This window comes from Mesocricetus auratus, unplaced genomic scaffold (genome assembly GCF_017639785.1).
Source record: "Mesocricetus auratus isolate SY011 unplaced genomic scaffold, BCM_Maur_2.0 Super-Scaffold_100691, whole genome shotgun sequence".
Classification (NCBI taxonomy): Eukaryota; Metazoa; Chordata; class Mammalia; order Rodentia; family Cricetidae; genus Mesocricetus; species Mesocricetus auratus.
The window spans coordinates 40,767,322-40,782,053 of record NW_024429267.1 but is presented as its reverse complement, the minus strand read 5'-3'; the positions used below and the strand labels follow the sequence as shown (position 1 = coordinate 40,782,053).

The following is a 14,732-nucleotide window of genomic DNA, read 5'->3' as shown; positions in this document are numbered from 1 at the left end:
TTCAAAAGCCAAAAAGTAGGTTGACAGGCAAATTTTTGGCACATTTTTCTTCTCCCACTATAAAAAGAAATTTGGACTGACTTTAAGATGTTCAAGTTAAACAAGATTCAATGAAAGAAACACGGCTTTAGATTCTTCAAAGGCACGTGGGCCGCAGAGGGCTGGGGCTGACCTAATTATGTTTTCTTTAATGTGGAATAGCTATTTGCCTAACATCCCATTTGCATCTCGCCGTCACGTTCAAATGGCAGGGACATTGATTTCTTTTTTAAAAGCATTCTTTGAACATGAAAGTGTCTTTTTCTTGCTTTTTTTCTTTCCTCCTTGTGAGAGCAGCGATAAGGATGGATCGATAATTACATTGTTGGATAAAAATGAATATAAATTTTATTGAAAAACAACCCCAGCAACAATATGAGGAGAGCATCTTCAACACACAGTTCAGCGCACACGTTAGAAGAAACAGTCACCTCTGCAGCTTTCGATACTTACTCCAAATGAAAAGAAATGACAGACCTCAGATAAAGTACGTGCCTTAGAAATCTGACACTCCTAAGTCATGTGGTCACACCATAAAACCCCACGTTTACTGTGGCCAGCCAGTGTGACTCAAGAACTAGTGAAGAGACAACCCAACCACTTCAGTAAGAAAGCTCCAGAACACCGGGGAAACTTTTCTCCTTTTCAGGTCCTTTGAGAATTTTGCAGACTTTATTGGCAACGTGCCCCTCCTGCTTCACTACAGGAAATGGCTCTTTATATCTAGCTCAAATCCTTCATGCTTCAGTTAATCTATTTACGGTCTCTTTAATCTCAGCGGGCCTTAAGAAGTCCATCCTGGTGGGACAATGAGACATACGGAGAACTCAGAATATTCACAATCAGACGGCGAGCAGTCCAGCTGAGCTGGAGGCACTTCTGAAGCAATCTGAAAAGAGGTTAATTGCACCCCTTTACCCCACCACGCCCAACCCTTCTGCACCCTGGCACCCATCCTGGGGTTTGCCTGGCAAAATGCTGGGTTTGATCAGTTTCAGCCTGTCATTGGTACAGCAATGAGCGTGATAAAAGAGACCTTGGCCAGGCAAGCTTGTGTCCAGGGTTTCTGTCTCAGGAAAAGATTTCTGGGCAAAACACTCTGAATTCGTATCACATTCTGTATTTTCTCACCACACCAGCCAGGAAGTCTCCCCAGGCTGTTCTCACAGTCTGCATGGCAACGCTGACCTCGGCGTATCCAAGAGGGCCTAGGAAGCATCTAGTGATTTTAAACAATCATAGATCCAGTTGGGGGTTTGCAGCGGTGGCAACTTCGCATATAGACCACCAGGGGGCGCTCGTGCCATTCGCTCGGCCCCCCGGACTCGCGGACGGGGAGACAAAGAGGGGGTTTTGAATAAAAAGCCTTCAAAAACGCAACCTCCAAATTTCCAGCCTGAGCAGCATGCGTGTAAAAATTCATGAAGATTGGATTTAGTTTCATGTATCTTTACTTCAGTGGAAAGAAATGCAGGCGTTTTTTCTGCGTGTTCCTACAGCTGCCTTGACAAAGGGGCTGCCTGGTTAAATGAGGAGGGAGGGGCGTGCAGATGACTCACGAGGGCTGGGAGAGGCCGGCCTGGGTCTCTGGTGCTGAGGACAGCTCCTGTTTTGCGGGGGTAAAATCCTCTCTAAGTTCCCCAGTGGATTAATTATGCTGTTTTGAAAAACATGGGTATCGTCTTCTGCAGGGCTAGCAGCGGCAGTGAGGGCTGTGTCTAGTGTGTGGCAGGAATCCTAGCACTTACTATTTTGTTAAAACAGCACACTTCTTTCTGCTCATAAAATAAAAGGGGCGAGGAAAGGCTGTTTCCAGGCGGTGCAAACTCCACCGTTTGCACTCCACCGTGTAACTCCACCGTTTGCACTCCACCGTGTAGTGGGGATGCCTCCCTGGCTTTTGCGTGTTTTCCTGGAGTGAGAGACAAGATGCTGACAGGTAAAGACTGCCAGAGGACCCGGGACACAAGCCAAGGCAGCTCAGCCCCCCAGCAGCCATGCTAATCACAAGTGAGGCCACCCAGCCTGGTGGAGGGTGGCAGCCGGGGACCTGTGGGGCAGGGGCTGAAAGGGGATGAGGGACTGAAGTTCTAGAATTCTGGATCTTCGAATAGGCCCCACCTGGCAGACCACCCGCCCAGAGGTCTGGATGGCTATGGCGGAGTCTTTCGTGTTAACCCAGAATCCAACACCGGGCCATGCAGAGAAGGAGGCTATGAGTATTCCAGGCGGGCTCTGGCTGCATCTGAGCCTGAGGACATTTGGGGTGACTCCCAGAAGTGAGGGCTGGAGCTCTGAGACAGGCAGAGCGAGCAGACTCCTCGGACCCAGAAGTTTGGTGGGGACCACGTTGGCGTTTTTCCATGCACTGGGACGGTATTGTTGTGTCCTCTCTCAGGCCTTCCCTGCTTGCTGCCTGCCTTTCCCTCAGCCGTTGCCATGGAAACACCAGCCTCAGGTGTTGCTGAGGGCCAGCTAGGCAGCTGAGGCTTTTTAGGACAGGCCCGAGCAAGAAGAGGCCCTCAACTGTTCCCAACAGAAGGCTGAGCTCAGGGCAGAGGTTGTCATCTCAGAGAAAGACAGGAGGGAAAATGGCTATGATAGGGCTTTTTCTCAGAGACAGGCACAGGCATTCCCACCAGGGGCACGTGGTGGTCCCGTCAGCCTGTTTTTATTTTTTTCTTGTAAGGTCCTGGAAGCAGCATTATCAGATACTGCCCCTGGTTCTGCTGCTGTTTCTCTGGGACTCATCTGCCTGCCCAGGACTCGGGTCTCAGTTCATGGTCATCAGCCAGGCTCCTGACTGGTCGTGTAGACATTGACGCCCCTGTGGAAAGCTGGCGATGGACCTGGGCTCAGACTGCGAAGGCATCCCCAGGCCCTGGGCTGAACTCTGGTAGGTACACGGAATCGGGGGCTCTTCACTTGAGTTCGGGTTGCGAGACTTCCAAAGACACCACTCCATCCTGGGTCCCCACCCAGGACATCCTGTGTGCACACGGCTGTTCTCTGCCCTGGTCGCATCCCAGAGACTCACAGGGGTTGGGAGAGAACAGCCTCTAGATGGCTGACGGTCAGCTGGCCTCCTTCCTCCATCTCCCTTCCTCAAGCTCTTGTAGAGCATGAAGTGGCTACCTAGGAGGCGCCGGGGATATGGAAGATGGGCGGGCCCAACTTTCCCCGGGGCCGGAAGGAGTGGAAAAACAGTGTTCTCTCTGAGAGATTCAGCCTCAAGCATCATTCTCTAGGCATTGTGTGGAAAGCTTTCAGCACGGGCAACAACTCTGCTTTCCCACCCAACTCTACAACACGGTACTAACACAGGAGCAGGCACCGGCGTGGGATACACTTCACAATACCTCGGATTTTCATAGCACCTTTTCCTTCTAAAGGGCCTTTGCCTCTGTCCCTTCGTCCACAACCACACTGAGTGAAGCCATCAGCAATACAAACTCCTCAATGCCTGTGGCAGAGCAGGGAGATCGAGGCAGAGGCCTAGAAGTGATTTCATGCAGATTAGTGGCGTCCCAGGCTCTCTGCACTTGGCCTGGGCCCTCCCTGGGCGGGGCGGGCCTTAGCCCTCGGAGGCTGTGGGTTTGCCGCCCCTCACTGGTCATTCACTTTGTATTTCAGGATGTAGGAGTAGAAGTTGTGGTTAGCATTCTCCAGCACCATGACGTAGACTTCTTGACAGCCAGCCGTGTTGCAGCTGCCCTCCCAGTACCCCTCGGGGTTGAGGGTCAGGGGCCACGTGTCCTGCCCTTTCACGAGGGCTTTCGCGATGCCGTGCAGCTTCAGTTTGAAGGGTATGTTGCGGTTGGCGGGGAGCACCCCCGAGAGAGGCTCCAGCAGCTCGTTGCCCTGCCCCCAGTTGCCAAAGCTCTCGGGGAACATAGGCCAGTTCACCTTGGTGTTGGCGCAGCACAGGAGGTAGTTGAAGACAAAGACGAAGTTGCCTTGTTCTTGCCTCTTCTTCACGAAGATTTTAAGGGCAAACTTGCCAGCGTGGGGCAGCTGGACTTTCAGCTCTGTCCTCTTCTCGCGGTTCAACTGGAAGATGTAGCGCCGCTGCGTCTCCTCCGTGATGGGGCCGTCGTCTCCATGGAGGGATGCCAGGACGCTGATGCCCTCCTCTACGCCAAAGCTGATGGAGCAGCGGCCATCACTGGTGTGGATGATGGGGTCAGGGTGGGAGGGCTTCGTGATTCCCATCTGCTCTGAGAACCAGCTGGGGCCCACGGGTTGGTGAAGCTCAGCGGGCAGTCGGACAGAGAGGTCCACGTAGTTGCACTTGAGCGTGTACTCAAGCACCGAACTGTAGATTTCCGAGTTGCCTTTGGCAAAGATCTGCAGCTTGTGGGTGCCCATGGTTGGAGGGTACACCTCCAGCTTCATCCCGTCCTTCCTGAGGCTCAGTAGCCCATGCTCCTGCTTGCCATTGAGCATGAACATGAACAGCGTTGGGGCACAGCTCTGGATGGTGACCGTGGCTTTCCCATTCACTGTGGAGAGGAAGTCTGGGTCAGAGGACATGGGTCCAGTGTGTGCTGGTGAATGCTTAACAACTAGATCTAGGGGGGAAGGTGTCACAGTGTGTGTCCACGTCTTTGGCGTAAATGTCTCTAACAGGCTTGAGTTTACCAATGTGATGTCACTGGAGGTGCTATTCTTCTGTTTCGTTTAGGTGAATGTTTTTGGAAGAGCTGATACCTGGGGCGGGGAGAGGGGAGGGGAGCTCTAGAAAAACCCTGCTCGGGCCATGTGTGTGTGCTCCTTTCTTTCATTAGCCCATTTGGTTTACACCAGGGGAAACCTGTCTGGGTATACCACCCAATTCCAGAGCAGGGAAAGGGCTCAGAGGGCAGAGAGGTGCCATCTCCTCCAACTATCCCTCTTTTTTTAAAAAGATTGACTTTTATGCGCATGTCCTTGCGGGAATGCGGCATGTGTGTAGGTACCCGCGGAGGCCAGGAGAGGGCGCTGGATCCTCTGGAGCTGGGGTTACAAGTGACTGAGCTGACTACAGAATGCGGGTGCCGTGGACAGAGCTCAGGTCCTGTGGAAGAGCACCAAGCTCTCTTAAACACCGAGCTGTCTCCCCAGCCCTGCAACTCTCACGCATTGCCTTCATGTCTCTCCCAGGAGTGATCTCTATAGTGCCAACGGCTGTCACATGAACACATTACCTTACCAGTTGGAAGGGCTTCGCTCCGGGGAGCCGTGTGCAGGAGTGTTAAAGGGTGTTTCCTGTTCTCCCCTCCCCATGCTCGCTTCTCACATAGGAGTGCCGTAGCTGTGTTTCTGGATTGGGCTTTGGCAGGTCGGTGCATCCGTCCATCGACTCTCTCTGCAGCCCCACCCGGACCTGCACTTTTGTAGTCCTTTATTTAGGTCATTGATTTTCTCCTGGCTTTTGCAGCCCACAAGGGCTTTTTCTGTCCGGGCTTCCCTGGCTCCCCAGGACAGTGGCTGCTCTGAGAGCCTGGCCTTACCTTCTGTTAGAGGCTGGACACCCTATCCAGTGCCCCAGCAGCTTCTCCAAGCCTGTTCATGGATGGAGGCTGGCAAAGAGAAGGCTGTCTGGTTCGTGTTCACTGTTAATCCTCCACTCCAGACTTGCTGAGGACCCACCCTAAAGACCTGGCCGCACAGAGCCTGCTCCAGCCCTCAGGTGAGCTGGACATGCTGGACATGCTGGCAGGGGGCTGGGGGACCCTTCCAGAGAGCCCACCATCTTCAGATGAATCATGGGAGCACTTTTCCATCCTCTGCCTTTGCCTGGGCTGTGGACTCTTTGGGAGGAGCTTGGTGCCTGTCCCAGAGAAGCCTTGGCAGAAGTACGCTGAACATCTGGGAGGCGAGGGGAGTACTGGGGACCCCAAAGGCTTCTGGAGGACCATGTCTGGCACCCCTCTACCCTCCCTGCTTCTTCCTCCCCCCTGCTGGCCCCCATTTGAGGCTCTCCTCCTTCCCTTCCTTTTCGCTCCCCACCCCAGCTTCCGTCTCTTGCTTCTCTCCCATCTCTGTTCTTAAGGCAACTCACATCCACCAAGAAATATTCTTTCAATATGCAGCATGAATATGAAATTGCGTTTAGATTAGTATAAATTAAGAAATCTGGTGTTTACATTTCTCTGCCTCCCAAAAAGGCAAACTCAGCTCAGCGACACGACTACCACGCTGTTGCGGTCTCCTTGAGTCTTTCTTGTGGTTTAATGTCTCACAATAGAGACCTCAGACCTCTAGCAGCCTCAGGTGCAGGAAATGAGATTCAAAGTGAGCAGCCGTTTGCCATTGCTTCGGCAGCTGGAGCTACCACATGGCTGTTACTTGCCAGAGGCGGCGGGAGCTCTATATCCAGGTCAAGAGGTACCTGCTCCCGGGCTGCACCCCTTGCCCTGTCCCCTTACTCCATCACCTCACAGTGTAGGCTGGGGTCAACGCCATCATCCCTCAGGCCACCCAAGTCGGTTGCCTCTAGGAGCTCATGTCTGGGATGCATGGAGGCCCCCGGATGGCAGAGCCGGTGCTGGCAGGTAGGGTAGGGCTCTGATGAGAATGTGGACGTGGGCCTTCCCGAGTTCTGCTGTGTGCCAAGCTCAGCACCGGGTTCTGGATTCTCAAAGAATCATGGGAAACCGTCCTTCAGGGAGAACCCTTTGATTCTGGGATGAGGTCTTGCATTTCAGAGTGTGCCAGCATCCACCTGCCATGGTCCCCATGGTGTGTCTGGGGATGACAGATGTCAGTTCAGGCCAGCCGTGGGAGATGCTAAGCTTGGGGGTCTGCTTTCCTTGGTTCACTCTAGGGAGTGGCTGTGGTCACTACTGGTGCCCTGCCTGCGGGCCTCCCTCTCCTTACCTGTTCGGATCATGGATGTCTCTGGGTGGGCACTCAGCATGCCCTTGTTGTAGAATTCACTCTTGTGGTACATGTTGTTCTCAAACTGCCTCAGAGACTGAGGGGGCTTCAGCAGTTGCCAGTTTTTGTTGTCTGGGAAGTGGTCCTCGATGAACAGGGCAGGGTGGGTGAGGAAGTAGAATTCGTTGTAGCTGGAGTGGAGAAAGACCTGGTTAGGAACCATGTGTAGCAGTGGACCTGACCACCTTCACCCACATCTGGGCACCTCACAGGGGAGCTTGGGACGCCTGTGTTTAGTTGAGCCAACCACTGGAGGGTATTGCTGACAGCAGTATGGAAGCCATACCATTTGTGGTCCTAACGTGGGCACTGGAGGTTCAATAGCGGTATCCAGACCCTGAGGCCACGCAGGATCCGAGGCTCCTTATGAGACAAGGCCACAGCATGAACCTGTGGCCTGCTCTCAGAGCTTTAGGATGCTAGGGGTAGGGTGGGGTAGAAAAGATGGCTCCCTCTGTGTTTAATGCTCGAAAGAAATTTGAAAGGAGGAAAAGCGTGACCCTTAGAGCAGGTGTGGGCAGTGAGGCATGGGAGCTGGGAGCCAAGGTGCTCTAGTTCTTCTAGACCCTTCTTGTCCCTCATCCTGGGGGGCTGCGGGGGGATTCTGTGGCTCCTTGGGACTGGTCAGAGGCAGAGACAGAGGGAAGAAAAGAGAGGCCCAGCCTGGGCTTGAGGAGGCTTTGCTCTACCTAGTGAGGACACTGTTGAGAGTAACCCATGTGTACAGAGTGGGTGTCGGGGTGCCAGGGTCTCCCTTGCAAACATCAAAGAGGACAGGCAGTTTCCTGAATAAAGGGGACCAAGGCTGCCGAGGGACAAGTCATGTTTGGCTGTAGCTTACGTCAAGCCTTGAAGGATGGTCATAGTCCAGCCTGTACCACGGGGGCCCAGGGCGGCTCAGTCCCACCTGCAGCTCTCCTCTCTGCCAACCACATCCTTCTTCCTTCTTCCTCTTCCGAGAACAGGAAGTGGGAGGAGGAGATGAAGCATCTCCTTAGCCCCACCCTGCCTCACCTATGGTCTGGGGCAAACCTGAGGGGCTCCTGGGTTTAGCTGGGAGGGGCCATGGGGAATCTAATGAGGGATGTACTCATGGAAGGGTGAGGTGACAAGAAACTCTGGCTCCTCACAGGTGATCTAGAGCCAGCTTTGGGGAAGGTGACCATAGCTAGGTAAGGCTGTCTAACCATCCTCTCCCACTTGGCCCTTCCCTCCCCCCCAGACGCCTCCCTCCTTCAGCCTGTGCCCCCCCCCCACCCCCCACACACAGACCAGACACTTGGCAAAGGTAAGTCTCGTACTTACAGAAAGGTAAATTTGGAGGTGGTAGTGTCCACCAGGCCACTGCCCCAAGTGCTATCCAGCAGGTGCCAATGGCCCTCAAGGTACACAGCATTCCAGGCATGGTCGAACTCTCCAGAAAAGCTTTGCCCAGTCTGGTAGCCAAAGCCCTTGGAGTATCCAGGCACGGTGACACACTGCACACCAGCAATCCTGGGGGTGGGACATGGGTCTGAGAAGGGGCTTGAGTGCTGGGAGTGGGGACAGGAGGCCATAGTGCTAGCAGGCCCTGCCTGTGAAGGCTGGCTGTAGCCCTGTTGCTTGGTACTCCCCTGAGACACTTCAGCTCACTTCTGAAGTCTCCCCAGGGCCTGCTTGACAGGATCCGATGCACAGCTCCTCAGGAGGAAAAATGAGGACAAGAGAAAGGGCAGCCTCAAGAACACAGGGAACAGGGAAACTGAGATGTTCTTGGAAGAAAACCAACATGAAAGAGCTGTTTGCAGAGGCTGGGAAATCCAGGACGCCTTGGGAGGGAGGGTGCTGGTGGTAGGAGACAGAGGGTAGCTGAGATGGGTCACCTGCCTATGCTCACCCAAGCATATCTGCATGGGGACTGGAAGGGTGGGCAGACTGGTGTATCCATAACTGAACAAACAGAATGGGCCGACTGCCAGGATACCTGGCCATCAGTTTTGGCTTTTATGAACAGGGAACAGAAAGCACCATGCATTTATGTCGTTCACCGATGACTGCCTGGGCCGCTGTACTGACTAGCTTTATGTCAACTTGACACAAGCTAGAGTCATCAGAGGAGCGAGCCTCAGTTGAAAAAATGCCTCCATAAGATTGGGCTGTAGGCAAGCCTGTTGGGCATTTTCTTAATTAGTGATTGATGGGGGAGGGCCCAGACTGATGTGGTGGTGCCATCCCTGGGCTGGAGGTCCTGGGTTCTATCAGAAAGCAGGCTGAGCAAGCCATAAAGAGCAAGTCAGTAAGCAGCACCCCTCTGTGGCTCTGCATCAACTATAGCCTCCAGGTTCCTGCCCTGCGTGAGTTCCTGTCCTGACTTCCTCTGATGATGAACTGTGATGTGGAAGACTGAGTTGAATAAACCTTTCCTCCCCAAGCTGCTTTGGTCATGGTGTTTCATCACAGCAATAGTGACCCTAACTAAGACGGTCACCATTTTGAAGTCTTCATCTGTCCTGTGGAAACATTGACTGACTGACCCTAGCTTTGGGGTCCTTTTGACAGGGTATTCCTATTTTTTTTTTTTTTTACGAGACAGGGTTTCTCTGTATTGTTTCGGAGGCTATCGGTCCAGCCCGGCCTCGAACTCACAGAGATCTGCCTGCCTCTGCCTCCCAAGTGCTGGGATTAAAGGCGTGCGCCACCACCGCCCAGCCCTGGTATTCCTATTGTTAACAGCAAAGTAGGCACAACTTTTGGGGAACTTGGACTGTGGGAGATGGGTGCCAGTCACTTTTGGGGACGTAAATCAGGTCTGGGCTGTAGCCAACACTCCAAGGCTGAATCAGCAAGGCCCCTGAAGGCCCTGCCTCCCCAACACCTGCTGGCCCTCCTCTTTACCAGCTCCTCCCCCAACATGGCTATAGAAGAATGAGCAGTGCCAGTCTGACCCACGTGAAGCTGCTGGCCCCAGTGCTGCCGATGCCCTGGTGTTTCCTCTGTGAATTGGGAAAGGTTTCATTGCCCCAACACTTTCCTTGCATTCCCTCCTGCCACTTGCAGAACCGGTATAGTAAATACACAAGCCTACGGAGTCCTGGATGTCCGAAGTGACTCCTCAGTGGAACTCTTTTGTCTCAACAACTGCCGCATCCTCCACACAGTGCTGACCCTGAGCCTCTCTCTGATGCCGGGTTTCAGGTAGCAGGGCCTGTTCAGCCTGAGTCAGGTCTGAATCCCCCTGTCACTTTAAACAACGGGCCATCAAAGTACTGTTAAGATGATCGTGCATTTGCTGTGAGGATAGGGAGAGGTTTCCCCACGAAGATGAAGACTCAGCTAGTATTCAAAAGAATGCCATAGTGACTGTTGAAAACGAACACATCATTTGTTGCGTCACTGGGGCAAGTGCGTTATCATGAAAATGAAGAGATTCTCATTCACACATTGCTTCACACGTAGATAGAGACGGCATGTAACCACATCTGCTTTAGCCTTGCTGAGACCACTCACACTGAGACTCCTAAGGGGATGACACTTGGTAGCTCCCGTCCTTCTGCTCATGGTGTCAAAAAGGGTTCAGGCCCCCAGGGCTTCCCAGGTAATCTCATGAGATTGTAGCAGCTGGGTCCTGTGAAAAATACTTCAGGAGCACTTGGGAGCAACCTGTTGACAGACACCAAGAGTAGCTAGACCCCGATGGCAGGATTTTCTGCTGGTGATGTCCAAAACGAGTCCCAGAACAGAAGGTTCCCAGGGCAGGAAGCCACCGCAGACAATCTCTCTGAGTGAAATGTGTGTATGCATGGAGAAGGGTGGGAGAGAGCCTTGATCTCTTGGTAATGGAATTATGGGTGGTTTTATTTCTTTAAATTCCTCTGCATCTTAATTTTTCTGGGGGGGGGGCTGAAGCTGAAGGGCAGAGTGCTTGTCTTGCGTGCATGGGGGCCAAGATTGAATCTTTAGTACTGTACAAAAGCGGGGAAGGGGAGCATAGCAACATTTGAAAATAATGATTCTGTTCACTTCTAGAATTGGGAAACTCTATACCCACAACTTACGTTATATCCTTCAGTGAATTGTCTCCCACTGTTTCTCAGAATGTTGTGTATGTAAGTTTTAGTCTGCTGTGGAGGGCAAAGGGAAGCCCTGAGAACCATTGTGTTTGAAATGGCCAATTTCACAGTGAGGGCAAGTGGTGAGAGGAACTGCTGGGCTTTGGACTGTTCGATGGTGCTTGTGATCTCTGCTCAGAGCACCAGGATCCAGGCAGGCAGGCAGGCAGGCAGGAGGAGCACATAGTAGCTACACTATCTCTGGGTGCTGGAATAAACTGGACATCCATGTAAGGCAGTCTGGACCTCCTCCTGGGAGAAGCCTGTTTTAAAGAGTGTGCTGGGGAATAATCTTCCACCAAGAGAAGAAGAGGAAGGAAGATCTGAAGAAGCAAGTGAGGAGTAGCAGGAAAGGCCTTGCCCAGCCCAGGAGGAAGAAAGGACAACAGTGACACGTACCCATATTGCTCCAAGCTGGTGTGGGTGGCCACAGGGTGCAGCCAGGAAATAAGGACTCTATTCCTACCTCTAACAGTCACCTGCAGTGACCCACTAGGCTCATTATGGGCGAAGAGAACGGTTGGCATTAAGTGATCTCCGGGGGCAATTCTCCTCTGACAGGCCGAGGAGAGGGAGGAAGGGCCGTGGGGAATGCCTGTGGCAGAACTAAGATGAAAAATGAACTCAGCTGTCAGTTTATGCATTGCTGGAGTATGGCATGGGCATGTTTTATTACCCGGCAGCCGTGTGCAAGATGAATTGGACAGAAGTCACAATGTAAAGTGTTGTCAACAATCCATAGCTTTTATATGAAGCAAAGTAACTCCTATGTGTAAAGCAATGATTGTAGAACTAGTAGTTTTGCATCCAGCCTCTCTGGTTGCTGGTCAGATCATGATCCGTGACCCTGTCATGCCACTGAGAGACCACTGACTGTATAAATGGTGTGCCGAGCACAGGAGTAGGTACCGGGGCACGGCACAACATGACACAGCACAAACCTGGGAAAGATAAGACTCAGCAGATGTCTGGAAGTGCTCTGGGAACTGCCACTAAGACCCCAGATGGAAAGCAAAGCCCTGGGAACTCTGGGGCAGGAGCTGGGAGAGTTGTTGAAGAAGCCATCGAGGGTGAGGAACGCTTCCACCTGCTGAATAGCTTAACTAGCCAGCACCAAACGTGGTCCAGGGCCATCTAATCAGCTGTCTCAGGTTGTAGAACCTTTTCCTTTTGACAGTCCTACCAGTACCAGTGTCAATGCACCAGCACAGGGAACATGTGCGTCTGAAGTTGCAAAGCCAGCTTGCATGCAGGACTCATGAGCCAGTCTCCAGAGACACCCAGAATATCAGGAGAAAGCTGTAGGCCAGTCCCAGTCAGCATCAGGGCCCAGGGAGCCAACCATTGCTGGGAGGTTCCAGAAGCACACCTGGCCATCTACCAGGGCCTGATGAATATGCACTGGCCAGGGGTGCAGGCAAATGGGAGCCAGCATTACCTGGTGACCCTAGCTGGCTTCTGCAGCTGCCTTAGCTTCCACGAATGCATTTCCTCATCACTCACCAAAGATTTGAGCATACCATCTCGCTGGGTGTGTGTCCCTGGATACTGACTGAAGAGGTGATGGGCCAAGACCACAATGGTCGCTTGATACAGACATGACCCAGGCCTGCCACAGGAACTGTGTGATGCAGCTATAGCCTGTGAATGGCCAGGCCTTACTGGCAGTGTGGGTGAAGGGCTGGGCAGGCAGGGACACTCTGCACACAGAAGCTTCTGACCATGGCGAATGGCACATGCATTTTCTTCATCGTCTTGTGGAAAAGTGAGATTTCTATACTGCGGAAGAGCATATGTGATGACATCTCTCACAACGTGTGTACTTGATTTCGTATGAGCTTACATGTCTCTATTCTTGCTACACATCTATCCACCTCTGGCTTCGTGAGATACGATCTCGGATTTCCTGTCTAACAGTGGTTCAGAGAAAGATGCTGCCGGACTTGGGGACACACAGCCAGCTAATGGCTAAGGTGAACCTGGGGCACAACAACCCTGAGGCCGAGTCTGAGAGCTTTTCAGTCACACCAGGACCTTTGCAGACCAAGATTCTGTTTTAATCTGTAAGGCTTTTGGTGGTACGCAGCAAACTAAAAGATAATTTGCCGTAGTAATAGAATCCAGGTTCTCGGCCTCCATCAGTGTGTCCATAGGAAGGGGAGTTTTCAATGTCCCTTTCAGAGGTCTTATGTGACAAAGCTAGAGCTGGCAATAATTAAATTGTTCAAACCAGGCCTGGGGGTGCAGGCCTTTAGTCCTAGTTACTTAGGAGACTGAGGTAGGAAAACTGCCTGAGTTACAGAGTGAAGGTCAGACTGGGTGACTCAGAGCTGTCTCCAAGTAAAAACTGAATGGAAGACTGGAGATGCAGTTCAGTGACAGAGTTCTCGGAACCAGTTAGTATGCACAGGACTCTGGGGTCAGTCTCCGACACTGATGGAAAAGAGGAAAAAAGACTACCCAGCTTCCAGAGATCCACATTTCCCAAGAGGCTCGGACGACCCCTACGGTCATATTGACCAGCAGCAGCCTCTAAGCAGGCATGCCTCTGTCCTTGCTCCCTGTGACACTAGAAGATGGATGGGTGGAAATGCAGCTGACATATGATTGGTGACAACCAGCCTGCTCTGTGTCAAAGCCTCATACTGGCAATAAACTCCTGGTTATCTCAAACCTCTGGAAAATCTGCTAGTTGTGGTGCTAGGGCTGTGATTGCAGAGGGGGAAATTTACTGCAGGCTGACTCTGTGGCAGGAGCCTGGGGAATTAACCTTGCCCCCTGCAAGAAGATTCGGCAGAATCAATTAAGGCTGTGGGCAATGGAGGATAAAGAGAGACTTAATACTCAGTGATAGAAAAGTCAGAAGGAAACAGGACCAACAGCCACATAGGCGAGGGACAGGACTAACAAAACATGTCACACTGGCAACTCAGGAAAGACGAGGGGGAAACGATTAATGCCTGGGAATATCTAGGTCCTTACCAAAGCACTTTATTAAATCAGTCTTTAACGAGGCCTTGCGAGGAGGCAGATGATTGGGCAGGAAGCAGGCTGGCCTCCGAGTACAACTCTCTCTAAGATTAGGGCCACCCTGACAGCCCAGCCGACAAAGTGTGGATTGCATGTCTACAGTTATTAAGGAACCAGCTAATGAATTTGCCAAATGTTTGGCAGGTATTTCAGGGGCAAAGGGGTTTAGGGAAGCCATGCATGAATGGGTTCCCGATCTTTATGGCAACAGTTAAGGGAATTCACAGAACTGGGAGCCATTGTTAAGTATCCCCACAGTGCCAGGGATTTTGTGCATGGTCACTGCTCAGCTGAGTCTGTAACTGATGTAAAATGTTGGGGTGTATTTTAATGATCAGCTGCAGGGCAGGATGTGACCATTGTTAAGCATCTGGACTAGGTCAGAGAGCTGACAGTTTCAATCAAGGCAAGCGTCAGTTTTCTGAATCTATGTGGGTGGGCTGGCAGAGTCTGGAGGAAAGTTCCACAAAAATGCTACTATACTTACGAAAGTCGGGGCAAGTTAAAAAAAACAAAAAAACCCCAAAAATTCATTTGAGCAATGTCTCCAAATAGCAGGTTCCGCCTCCCCAACAGTCCTGTTGCCGCACAGATGAGGGCACGGAGGCCTGGAGACCCGGATGGGAGTCCAGTGGCACTTCTACAGTAAGCTAG

The 14,732-nt window shown here is 52.2% G+C and overlaps 1 protein-coding gene across 1 annotated transcript in view; it reads right to left on the bottom strand.

Moving 5' to 3' along the window:
- Positions 1-364: 364 nt before the first annotated feature.
- Positions 365-14,732, bottom strand: part of Ky (kyphoscoliosis peptidase) — a 38,420-nt gene continuing 24,052 nt past the window's right edge. Inside the window, exons 9-11 of the mRNA XM_005072024.4 lie at positions 8,266-8,454; positions 6,901-7,091; positions 365-4,541 (exon numbers count right to left, since the gene is read on the bottom strand). Of these exons, the coding sequence (XP_005072081.3) occupies positions 3,646-4,541; positions 6,901-7,091; positions 8,266-8,454 (1,276 nt within the window). The 3' untranslated portion in view covers positions 365-3,645. The remainder of the gene's footprint in view (positions 4,542-6,900; positions 7,092-8,265; positions 8,455-14,732) is intronic.